The 12751-nt window shown below is 39.1% G+C and overlaps 1 protein-coding gene across 7 annotated transcripts in view; it reads right to left on the reverse strand.

The window, feature by feature from the left end:
* The window catches only part of LOC137014433 (microtubule-associated protein 4), a 77438-nt gene that overhangs the window by 33730 nt on the left and 30957 nt on the right, over positions 1-12751 (reverse strand). For 6 of the 7 annotated variants that reach the window (XM_067378737.1, XM_067378736.1, XM_067378741.1 and 3 more), the window contains exons 3-6: positions 11148-11243; positions 10174-10260; positions 6142-6324; positions 3252-4475 (exon numbers count right to left, since the gene is read on the reverse strand). In XM_067378737.1, coding sequence (XP_067234838.1) covers positions 3252-4475; positions 6142-6324; positions 10174-10260; positions 11148-11243 — 1590 coding nt within the window. The remainder of the gene's footprint in view (positions 1-3251; positions 4476-6141; positions 6325-10173; positions 10261-11147; positions 11244-12751) is intronic. The other variant, XM_067378742.1, reaches the window with a different exon arrangement.

Raw genomic sequence — 12751 nt, forward strand, 5'->3', positions numbered from 1 at the left:
TTGGAGACCAAAGCTGTCGTGTAGCGCCGCTGTCAATCCTCCGACTCAGAGGGTGTTTAGTTGGGTCGGGTGATGCCAAGAGGCTGGTGTCCCCGTACGCCTGTCTTCTCAGCATGGTTTACTTATGTAAGATCCTCCCATTGAGTCCTGTGCTGACTATCACAACCTCGAAAAACCTCTGGACTCTAAAAATACACCTCACATCTGCTTCCAAACATCTACTGGCCTCCTTTTACTAGGCAGGCACTATATTACGTATGACACAAACCTGGGGGAAAGAAACGTTCTATGGTGTATAACACAATTTTGTATTCCAAAAAACAAACAAAACAAAACTAACAAAACAAAAAAGCTACATCGAGTGCAACCAAATTTGAATTTAATGCAATATTGCAATGACATTTCAAATGGGATATTGCTTTTTTCAATGCACTTTTCTGCTTTTCTGGAGGTCCATCTCTAAATTCTCAACTTTACACAGCATCTTAACAAATACAACACTTGTGAAAGCAATTCAACGGCCAAAGCAGAGAGAGAAACAACCAAACTCAAGTGTCTATTTTTTCATAACAAGCGTCTGTCTGAACAAAAGGAGAGCTGAGTCACTCAGAGCGTCTGTGCTGTATGTGTTCACACTCCACCATTCATAACAACACATGCTACTCAGTCACAATCGAGAGCGTCTCACAGATTCACAAGAGCAAAACCACATAAAACACATCACGACCCAAAACAACCAACGCCATTCAGAGATCTCCACAGGATGTACTCAAGGCTACAGAAAATCTTACTTTGAAACATCCTCTACAAAAAGCATTAAAGATGCGTCTTTGCAACATTGTTGTTGACAGATATTGGGCATTTTGAGAGGACTGCAAGCTTTTGACATAATTTCAACCCAAAAAAATATTATAGAATCACAGCTAATACACTAATAACAAAAAAAGTATATGATTCATATGGTGTCTACTTTCCTTTACTAAAGCAGAGAGATGATTTAGAAACATTCATCAAGCAGAGTATTACTGCTGGCAACACAACATGGATTAATAGAATTCACTCTAATGTGATATTTGACACTGAGCTTTCACAATTTTCTTATTTTCAGCTCATGCGCTCATAGTACAACACACTCGCACATTACGGTACACTGTCATTAATTTGCATGTTGGTAAGTCTGACACCGAACGCTGATGTCCTGTCTCCCGGAGTGTATAAGTAGCTCCCTCAGTGACAGAGTCCCTCCCCGCTGGAGAAAGAGCCGAAAATTACAGAGAACTGAAAGAGACAGCTGTGTCAGACGCGCCCAAACACACATATACACACACTAATAAAGGCGCTACACACACAGACTCTAAAACCAGAAATCGGACATTTTCAGATATACTACACTGTATTTTCTGCAGTTGCTGAGGTTAATAAAGTCAACATTTAATAACATTCACAACCTAGTTTACTTCTGTAATGTGACGTATTTCAGAGTGAGAACAGGGTAAAAAGATAGAAGAAAGCAAACTCTAGCTGCGTCCCAATTTGTGTACTTGTGCACTGTTCTATGACATTCTGAAGTATAAATAGTGTGAGTAGTGTGTTCCACGGAAAAGCAATGCCTTACTCACAGCTATGCCTTCTGGGATTATGACAATATTCCATTTAAATACGACACTTGTGTATCTTGTTTACGATTATAAATGCTTTCCTGAAAACAGACTAGTTTATGGATATACACTAAGGTGTCTTTGTTACACTGTAATTATACATTTAAGTACTGAGTAATATATATTAACTACATGTACTTACTATAGGGTTAGGTTTGGTTTAGGATTAGTTGCATGTACTTATGCATAGTTTATAGTTACTTTACTATAGTAACTAAATGTAACATATGTAACAAAGACACTGTAAAGTTGTAACTAAAATAATAATGATAATAGAAGTATTAGTCTGCTCTATTATTGATAGTAACGTGGCTAAACGTTTGCATAAAGTTGCGCTCCTGCATCACCAAAGGTGATGGTCACTCAAATTTCATTAACAATGAATGACCTCCAGTCACTTTGAAGCTGCAAATCACTGTTGCATATCCGCTAACCAGATATCACCTACATCTGGTTATGAGACTGCTACAGCAATTAATGGGAAGTAGAACAAGTTATGAATGAAAAGTAGAGGATGTTACACAATACACTCTTTTCACAACATAAAGAGACAAAAAGAGAAAGCAATAACTGAAGAAATGTTGACTTACCTAATTGGCGAGTTGAAACAGATGATGTCGAGGAACATAGAGGAGACAAAAAAGAAAGGAAAAAAGTTTCACTAACAACTGTATTGCACATCATATACATTCATAAAAGGAGCTTTTCCACTGACTGGTACAACTCGGCTTGCTTTATTTTGGCTCAGTTTGCTTTTCCACTGCAGTTCAGTACCGCTTCAAAGTGGGTGGGATTACAGACTGATCGTTATCGTTGCACCGGCACCTTGCCTACTGACCATGATACAGCCATTTCTTTTTTTTTCAAGTTGCGTGCGACAGTTGTTTAAAGCAAGTCATTTATGATATGATACTGTGGTAGTTGTTGCTTACTATTTAAATCTAGCGGGTCTGGTGTTTCGTGTTGCAAATCCAGTGATGCTAGTAGTGATGATCAGTGATCTGCAGACTTTACACGTCACATTTTAGAAAAGGTACGGCTCACTTGGAACCTCAACCAAGGTACTAGGTACTGTACACAGTGGAAACCCCCCCAAAAGTGAGCCGTACCAAGCCGTACCATGCAGTGGAAAAGCGCCAAAAGTGACGAGGGTGGTATATTTTCACACTAAAAAGTGCTAGAAGAGAATTGGGTGGTGGGAAACCGAGAGAGAAGATTGTCACTGTTAGGTGCCACCAGTGGTAGTACAAGAAACAAATCACAACAGCAGAGTGGAGATGCAATATTGTGAGGGATCAACAACACCTCCTTGACAAACTGCAAACCAAAGCGTTTTGATTAGTACAGTACACCCTGGATCACAAGGTTAATGGGGGGATTCGTGCTTGTTTGCACACAGTTGGTCATTCATTGTGGAAGAAACACCCAAGCTAAACTAAGCCAACCCGCTTTGAGCGAACCCTGACCCTTGCGTCCAGCTGACGGGGTGATATGTTAGTTATTGGGGTGTGCAGTTTAATCACTCAAGCCCAGGCTTTGAATCCACACAGCCATGCATTAAGTGGATCCCGTTCCCAATTGTCCTCAACAAACCTTCCAATGTGATGGGCAGTCCTCCAGCGTGCTCCCGAGGTTCTGCAAAACTAGGGAAGAATGGCGGAGCGGCCGGATTCAGACCGGAATTCTGGGGAGAGGGTAACTTTGCATCAGGGGACGTTGGACTTTTTGATGAGGATGAACTGGACTTCTTGCCTTGTTTGGATTTTGGTTCCTTTGGGGCTTTGCTCTTTGGTGAAGGAAGAGGCGCAGGAACCGGGATTTGGGTTTCAAAGGAAACACCTTCAAGATCAAAAGGTTGATTGTGGTTATTAAGAGACCACGCAGGTCCAGATGGAGAAAACGGCGGTGCTGAGATTAGTGCTTCCATCGGTGGTACAAAACAAGTGCTTCCAGGGGTGGATGCTTGGGGTTCCTTCACTTGTGACTCTTGGGTGCCCATGGAAGCAGTGTAGGGGTGTTCTTGTCCAAACATGGCCTCCTCAAATGTTCCACCAGGAGAAGGCTGAGCGTCATTGAGGCTGCAAACAAGAGAATCGGTTTTGCCCAAAGGTGACGGAAGGTTGAAAACTTCTTCCGTTTCCATGATGATATCATGGAAGCCAGACGACATGGACAAGGGGTGTTGGCCGGGGGCTTGACCGGGAGACTTTGGGGAGGGTATTGCAGGTTCAAGATGTGTTGTGGATTGTGGGGAAGTGGCTGTCAGAGACAGAAGATCTTGGGTAAGAGACAATGGAATGAGACTCTCATCGGTGTAGTCCTCAGAAAATGACACTAGACCGCTGTCAACTTCAAGGGGTGATTGGGTAAAATCAAAATCCTGCGGCATAGAGGCCGAAGCAGGGACAAAGGGCTCGGCATGGATCGCCCATTCCTCTGGTATCTTCTTGCGGCTTTTCGGCTTCTTGACTCTCCCACCAATACGCCCGACGTCTTCCCAACCTCCGTCTTCCTTGTGTGGGGACGACTGATGGGGGCTTTCGGATAAAGCACTTTCACTTTGCATTTCCGCATGGAAGTCATAAACCTCGTCCCTGGGTCTCCGTTTTTTCTTCTTCTTTTCCTTCTTACGGTCAGATCCTTCACCTTCCCTCTCCTCAGTGTCCCTATCTCTCGGGGACCACTGAGGGTCAGCAGTGTCATTTGGGCTCTCTACCAAGTGACTGGCATGGCGACTGATAATGGTGGAAACGCTGGGTGTGAAGGGCAGGTCAGATGGAATACCAGCCTCACTGGACCAGCAGTCACCAAAGACACCTCATATACAAAGAAGAAAGGAAATTAGTGCAGCACTAACTCCCTTTTACACTCTCTCACACATGCACAAATGCATTCCCTAACTTCTCAATAACCCCTTACACTCTCAGACAGATGTATATGATATTCCTTACAACCTACAATGATCTAAATCAGACACCTTTTGAGAGTGTCACAACCCTCGAAGCTGATTGGTCAATACAGTATTTCAATTATACTAAAATATACAATATAGTCAAAACTAATACATGAAGCTCCTTGCATTATTTAATTTTTATATTAAAGCAGTTCATTTAGGAGTGTGACAGATGAGTTAAGAATTTAAAATAAATTCCATTGCATTTCTCAAAATTAAGGTGCTGAAATGAGGGGGTTTCATTACACTTTAAGAAATAGTAACTGATGTAAAATACTGATGAATCTTGTAAACAGTTCTTAAAAAGCTACATTTTATTCTAAACAGGTATTCATGACCAATTTTCCATTTTAAATATCTAAAAATCCCTTTATCCCAGAATAATCTGCTTGAGAAGCAACACAAAGAACTTTTATAGACTGTATCTTGAATAAGAATGTATTTTATCTTACTGCACAGGCAGATTTTTATAGACAAGGATAAACAAGTTTAAAACAAGTTTTAAAAAATCTGCCAGTACGATTATTCAAAATACAATCTCTTATCTCCATGTCTTATTAATATTAGGCAAGGTTGCTTTTCAAGTAAAACGTTTAATTGATTTTAGATGTTTTTACTGAAACAAACAAAAAAAAAAAAAGTAAAGCAGTGTTGCTTCTTTTCCATTTTTGCAGAAGATGTGCACGAAGCAGACTAAGCAACTGAGGTCAAGCAAAGCTCATTTGTGTACAAGATCTGGTCTCCTCTATCAGAAGTAACAAGCAGAAATAATGATTTGTGAGGCTTGAATTTGTAGAGTGTCCTAGTAATGCAGGATGACTCGTATACTAAATGACTGGACACTAGATGACATGGCTGACTGACCCAGATATCTTTGTCTTGGAAGATAATAAGGTCTATAACGTAAGGTGTTTTGTGTGATAAAAGAAACAGATGGGTGATTTAACGATCACGCACTTGATAACTGACTCGTGCATGAGTTAATGTGACTCCACAGGTCTGCACCTCCATCTGGTAGGTGCATAACAGTGTTTGCACATCAACAACCATCCCTGAGCATCAAACCTGGCAGAATTCTGGAGCTTGATTTAAACCAGCAACATGACTCTAGGTCTCAGCTGCACTGTACTAACCCTATACAGCTGTGGAACCCTTAAAGGCCCCTGGGATACCAGAAAGGATGGATTTGACTAGCTTTGACAACTGATAATGTAACTCCATCTAGCACTAGTTATAGTGCCCCCTAGTGGACAGCAATAGTTTTAATTACTGATGGATTAGAAATTTGCTCCACAGGGGCTCCTGCAGGAATCCCATAATCCCTAATACAAAACACATGGGAAGTACATGAGGGAAACAGACTACATATTAAGGGCATGAACAGCATTTGAAGATGATTATACTGATTTGTCACACTAATATATATATATATATATATATATATATATATATATATATATATATATATATACACACAGTACTGCCTCATAGAAAGATATTTACTCAACATCATGGTATTTGTGTACATACCTGCAGATGTGTCCAGTGGGCTCTTGGGTGTCGTTGCTGCCAGGGGTTCAGCTGGTATTTTGGGGGCTTCGGAGGCCTGAGCAGCTTGTGAACCCTGTGGTTCGGCCACACCAGACGGTCTTTCTGTCTGAAGAGGAGCAGCACCTGTGATCACCACAGACGCCGCGCTAGGCTGAGAGAAACCTATGGGTTTCAGAGAAATTCAGAGTAAAAGTCAAATACATGACATAATATTTCATCACACCATGTACTTGTGGTTTTACACCATAAAGATTACTTGTTCAAGACATTTTTAGAATGTGAAATTAGAGTAATAAAATTTATTGAGGTTTTGACTATAATAATAACTAGACTCAACTAGAAACGAAAATGTGAGTGGTGTTCGCTGTGCGCAACTACACTGCCCCCCCTATACTGTCTCAAGTCAAAATATGCTAGCATTATTAGCATATTTTAACAAGATTAACATGTTGCTAACACATTTAGCATGTTGTTAATCACATGCTAACAAGATTATCATGTTGCAAAACATGATGCTAACATGATTAGTGTGCTGCTTGCATGATGCTAACCCAATTAACATGTTGCTAACAAGTTTTTAACAAGATACAAATATGATTAGCATGTTGCTAACACGCTCAGTTTTTTGCTAACATGTTATAAGCATCATGACAAAATTATTAGCATGCTGTTAGCATTAATGCTAACACGATTAATATTGCTTGTATTCTGTTAACACGATTAGTATGTTGTTAACATGTTTTTAATAAGATGCTAATATATTTAACATTGTTAACATGGTTAGCATTTCATTAAAATGATGATAACATGTTTTAATCCTTCAATAGATGTTGTTAGCATACGTTTAACATGTTCTTAACATTACCGATTTTAACATTACCATGATGCTAATACGATTAACATTTTGCTGACATGTTATTAACATCTTGACAATATGATTTAACATGTTGTTAGCATTAATGCTAACATGATTAGCATGTTGATAACCTGTTTCAACAAGGATTCTTATGTTTAACGTTACATGGTTAACATATCATTAACATATCATTAACATGATGCTAACATGTTTTAATGCTTCAATAGATGAACATATGTTCTTAGCATGACATGATGCCAACACGATCAACATTTTGCTGGCATTATTAACATCATGACAAAATGGTCAGCATGTTAACCTGTTTTTATCAAGATGCTAATATGTTTAACATTATTTTAACATGGTTAGCATGTCATTAGCATGATGATAACGTTTTAATGCTTCAATAGATGTTATGATTATGTGTTAACATTTTTTTAACATGTTCTTAGCATGTTTTAACAGCTAGGCAATGATAACATTAGCATGTTAGCATGATGCTAACATTTTGACTTGTCACGTTATTGTTTTTTTTTTTTTTAATCAGACAAGTTATAGGCAAGTTTCTCCTGGTATTTCAACGGTTTCCACTATCAGCTGAGATGCAGATGCATCTGTAACACTGTAATATATGCATGTATCTGTCATGCACATTTATCAGATCAGACATGTGCGTTTCTGTATCACATCAGGTATGAAAGACACAGAGTGAGGTCTGTAACAGGTGGTGAAATCCACCGTTAGACACGATTGTGTCAGTGTCGCATCTGAGCTGAATTCTGATGGGAGCGTGACTCATCACCTCCCAAGAGCCCCTTTAAACCAGCGCTATCATCAGCTATTGTCTTTCCAGGGAAAAACAGGGCTGTTCATTTACCCTTCTAATGAATTCATGCTCATTATCATTACTACCATTAGTTCTAATGTGGCCCATTACAGTGCAGAATAAAAGCTCCAGGTTATATCATATCAAATCTTTATTTATCAGCATGACCAGATATGGAGTCTGTGATGTTGCCACACAATGATGCCATGAACTTGAAAGTTTTCCAACATCTATAACCAGTATAACTAGTAGGTACTGTAGATGTATATCACATTCAAAACAGGAATAGCAGGAGGAGGAGATCTCCGTTAAAAGAGGTCAGGGGTAATTAGAGGTGTTGTTTTGCCGGACGCACATTTTTAGTAAACCTAATTAATGGCCGGAGAGAGATTCAACAAGATGACACTGAACAAATAAAAGCGCATAATTAACGGGCGGGTGAAAGCACTGAAAAAGCAGCTAAATTACATTAGAATGATGATTATTAAACCTCTGATAGATTATATATATATATATATATATATATATATATATACAAACAACCCACAGCTCAATTTGTAAAGATGCAGTCATGTCATTTCTGTTGAATATGAGAAACAGGGCAAGCGAAACGAAAGCGGAATGAAACTGTGCTTTTCGTTTAAACTGCGCAACTCTGACAGTTTATCAGATCGGACAAATAATATACAAGCTCAGAACAGAGCTGTGTCCGAAATCGCCCCCTATACCCTTAAACAGGAGACGGCCATTTGTAGGCGTGCCCGAAAACATAGTAGACAATATCAAGTGCACTCATTCAATCCCACAATGCACCGCAATAACAAGTTGCACATTCAATGGCTAGAGAATACCAATAATGCACTGTGATTGTCGTGCGTTGAATGAATTATCGTGTCAGACCAGAAGATGGCGCCTGATTCATCCACTTTCCAAACCGCTGATCCAATGTTGGTACAGCGTAATATCATACAGGTATAAATTTATTTTTAATTGATTAAATTGTTTAATTAAGCTTTATACAAACTAGTTTCCATGACAGAGTTCGAGATAAATCTTTCATTACATTATTACTCAAAAGTGTCCGAATTCACTCACTTGTTTTGATTCACTCTATAAGTAAACTATATTAGTGGACTAATGTAGGGAATAGTGAATGAGGGTATAAGGGGCAATTTCAAACAAAGCCCAGGTTTACTCACGGGCTGATCATGTGACTACACAGAGCTGGGAGATCCAGTGCAAGATCTAGTGAGAATTCATTCAAATTCAGCACAAAATTCTCTGTTATAAACCATAGATATCAGATCAAACAGCGTGGAAACCATGAGAGACATTGTGCTATGAACAAGCAAGTTATAAAAGGCTTTTCAGTTCACAAATCACCAACATTCACCATGGATTTAATGTAGTAACACTAACTGTAACCATGGTATTGTCACAGAAATAGTCGAATGTTTTTACATTATTCATTTCAGGGTACAATTCAAGCACTTTTTAAAGTGCTTCACAGTTTTTCCAGCACTTCAAAGCTCTAAATATTATCGAATTTAAATGTTATTTTTAATGTGATGACCAAAAACATCATTCAAAGATTGTCCCCATTTGTAAAACTAAAAGTTGCAAGATGTAGGAAAACACTTGGTGGCAAATGAACACTTTTATTTAAAAATAAAAAAAGACCAGCAGATGGAGGCAGAGGACCACTTATTGGCTTATTAGCCATTTGAACTCCCAAATATATAAATTTTTTTCACAGGTTTGGTTTTGAATTTATATTTAAACTATGAAATCACAATGAAATCATCAAGAAATCAATTTTTGGCAACAATTTCAAAGCACTTTCTTTGTACTGCAGTATGAAGTTGGAAAAGTCCTATGGAAAAAAATAAATAAAAATAAATAAATAAATAAATAAAATTGCTACCTAATTAAAAGTAAAGAGCTCTCCGTTTATAATCACTGAAGCCGTCGGTCAGTTCAGTGGTACTATAGAAGACCAATGGTACATTTAATAAGAGTAGAATATCAAAAAAATTGCACTTTACTTTTACTAAAAGATCATTTTATCTGCATCTCAACAATGCTGTACTATCAAACATGCATTTCCAAGAAATAAACATAATATTATTACTAACTGTAGTTTTTAATGCAAAACAATAGTAAGTTTATGATTAAATTACCTTTATGGTTAAAAATGTTAGTCCTGTATATATATTTTTACACTGAATTTATTAAACATTTCCAGAAAATTACAAACTGTTTATGGCTATAATGATCTGAGAGATGAGGTGATTTTGGTTTATAAAGTGAGGTCAGTGAAGGTGGTCACCTGAGAACGGTCCCATCGGACTGCTGTCCATCATCTGCGGGGGGCTGGACTGTGAGCCCCACTGATCAGGAAAACCAGACATTGAGTCTAGAGAAAGAGGGAGAGAGAAGATAAACAACAGGGCGTGTCGTACAAGTGCGCAGATGCTGAGCTGCATTTCAATGAGGGAAGAAAAGTGACGAGTGCTTTGTAAGGGGCTTTACAGAGAGAGAGAGAGACCAAAAACAAGCCGTCACAAGCAGCCGGTTTTCACTACTGAAAGGAAACAGACAGATTTAAACATTCATGTGTCGTTTATCAAAAGATCACAGCAACTGCAATGATGCCTCACATTATAAACAACTCTAAGCAGTGTCTGTGCTGCAGTCATGAACGATTGACTTCACTAATGGATCATTTTCACCTGCTGCACCACAAAACAGGACACTGAATGAGCGACCAGAAGATTACATGTTCTAGCAATCAACCAGAACTTCCTCTATAATAAATATACACCCTAAATATAATTTTAGTAAGAAATAGTCTCATTTTCCATCCTGTTCACTGATCGTCTGACTCATGCCGCACACAAATCTGGAAAACACTTTCTCCATCTGGCAGTCGCTAATCTGACTGGCTGACTTTACACAACTTTTGGAAGTGGATTTCATATGGAAACAAAGTCATATTACTAGGCAGACACAATGATCACTACTTAGGAAGAACTAAACACCAGATTTGCCAAAGATTGTGAGCTTAATGTCATCAAAGAGTTTTGTTGCAGCAAGTAAACGAGATATCCATCACAAGTCAATAAGGGATCCTGGTCAAATATTATTACTGTATAATCTATTTTCACAAGATAAAACCATCCTTAAAAGTTAGATAAAACAAAACAAGTTTTGCTTGGCCAGTCTCTTGCTGTTTAAATGGGTGAATCTGGAGCAGAATAATCTGCATTGTGAACTAGTTCTTTGAGTAACGCCGAAACTCACCTGATAGTAGGTCTGTCCCAAACGTCTGCTGGTCAGTCTGATGCGGTCGTACGTCCCCTTGTGTCTCTTTCCACGACGTCAGTGGACTCACGCTGCCTGTAAACCGGACAGAAAATGATACGTCTGTTGATTAAAGATTATAAATCCGTGCCTTCAACTCACCTGCCCCATTTCAAACACACAACACACCACGGCCAACACAGACTCTCATACATCACACGCAGCCTAACTCGGTTAAAGCGCAGAGCTCCGGCGGCTCGGGCCTGAGTCGCGTCTCTGACTGGCACGCTGTGAACTCATGGTCCCGTCTGGGTGAGGAACCTCCTGACTCAATCCAGGCCGGCAGCCTGATCCGAAGTGGCGGTTCTGGACGCGGCACCCTGCCACAAACCCGGCGGCTCAGAGCGGATGACGCTGAAAAGACGTGACAGTACGGAAGCAAAGTCACAGCGGCACTGTAGGCACCACGAACCCGGTCCGGACCTCCGGGTGGGATGCGGTCTCCGGGTTAGAGGGGGGGTTCAGTTCGGTTTACACACTGTCTGTGCTCTTGAGCTAAAATCAAGTCAGTCATGAGGCAAATCTCACACATAGACACATTATTAGCCTCAATATCAGTACGGATGATCTGGGGCATTGAATATACATCATAATCTAGTGTTATTTGGAGTATCAAGCGGTTGGTTAAATTACAAAAACAGCTAAATGATCACTTTGTTGCAGGAGAAGTGGTTTTATTTATAAAAATCAGAGGTTGAAAACCAGTTTCTATGCTCCTGAATGCTTGCTTTTAAGTTTCCAACTCAGTAAAAAAGATGTGAGTTTTAATGCAAGCAAATACAGGCACACCAGTTTCATAATACGATCTTTGTGGTCAACATGTCACCCTCGCCTTGTGGTGGCTTGAATCGAAACTGAAGCGTTTCGACGCAGGTCAGATGTCCAGATATCAAATATGCATCTGTCTGATTTTTCTTATCCGAAGCCATGTCAGATCACAGAAGGTTATTTAAGACACCCAACCGTCTGGAGTAAAAACATGGTTTTAATCCCATAAATTGTTGTGTATTGATGGTGTGCTAAGATAAACTAGCCAACTAGCCACCTAGCTAAGCAAATATGTTATTTTTATGAATCATCTTTAATAGCAAAGCTAACTGAAATGTTTAAGGAGGGCATTTGATACAGTTTCAAAGAAGGTGAAGTGGGAGTTTTGATCAAAGAAATGAGGGATTAAAACAGTGTGAATAGAAAGTCGTCAGTAATTAAAATGAAGACAAAAGAAATGAATTAGAGCCAGAGAGGTGTGAATGTGTGCAGGGAAGACTGAAACTGAATGCAGTTTGCACCACAAAACAATAGAGACAATACAGTGAATGGATGCTTAGAAGATGACGATGAACATCAGCGTTTTAGAGTCTTCTCAAAATAAAAAACGCATGACATGATCTTGAAAAACATTTCAGATTTGAAATATAACATGGTCAGGTTTATCAAGTTTATTTTGTTTTTGTATTTTATTTCGGTTAACAGTCATTTCAATTTAAAAATATGTGGTTTTAGATTAAGCAAACTATAATAACCCTGCTGTACACAGAATCAGA

This window comes from Chanodichthys erythropterus, chromosome 23, assembly GCF_024489055.1.
Source record: "Chanodichthys erythropterus isolate Z2021 chromosome 23, ASM2448905v1, whole genome shotgun sequence".
Taxonomy (NCBI): domain Eukaryota; kingdom Metazoa; phylum Chordata; class Actinopteri; order Cypriniformes; family Xenocyprididae; genus Chanodichthys; species Chanodichthys erythropterus.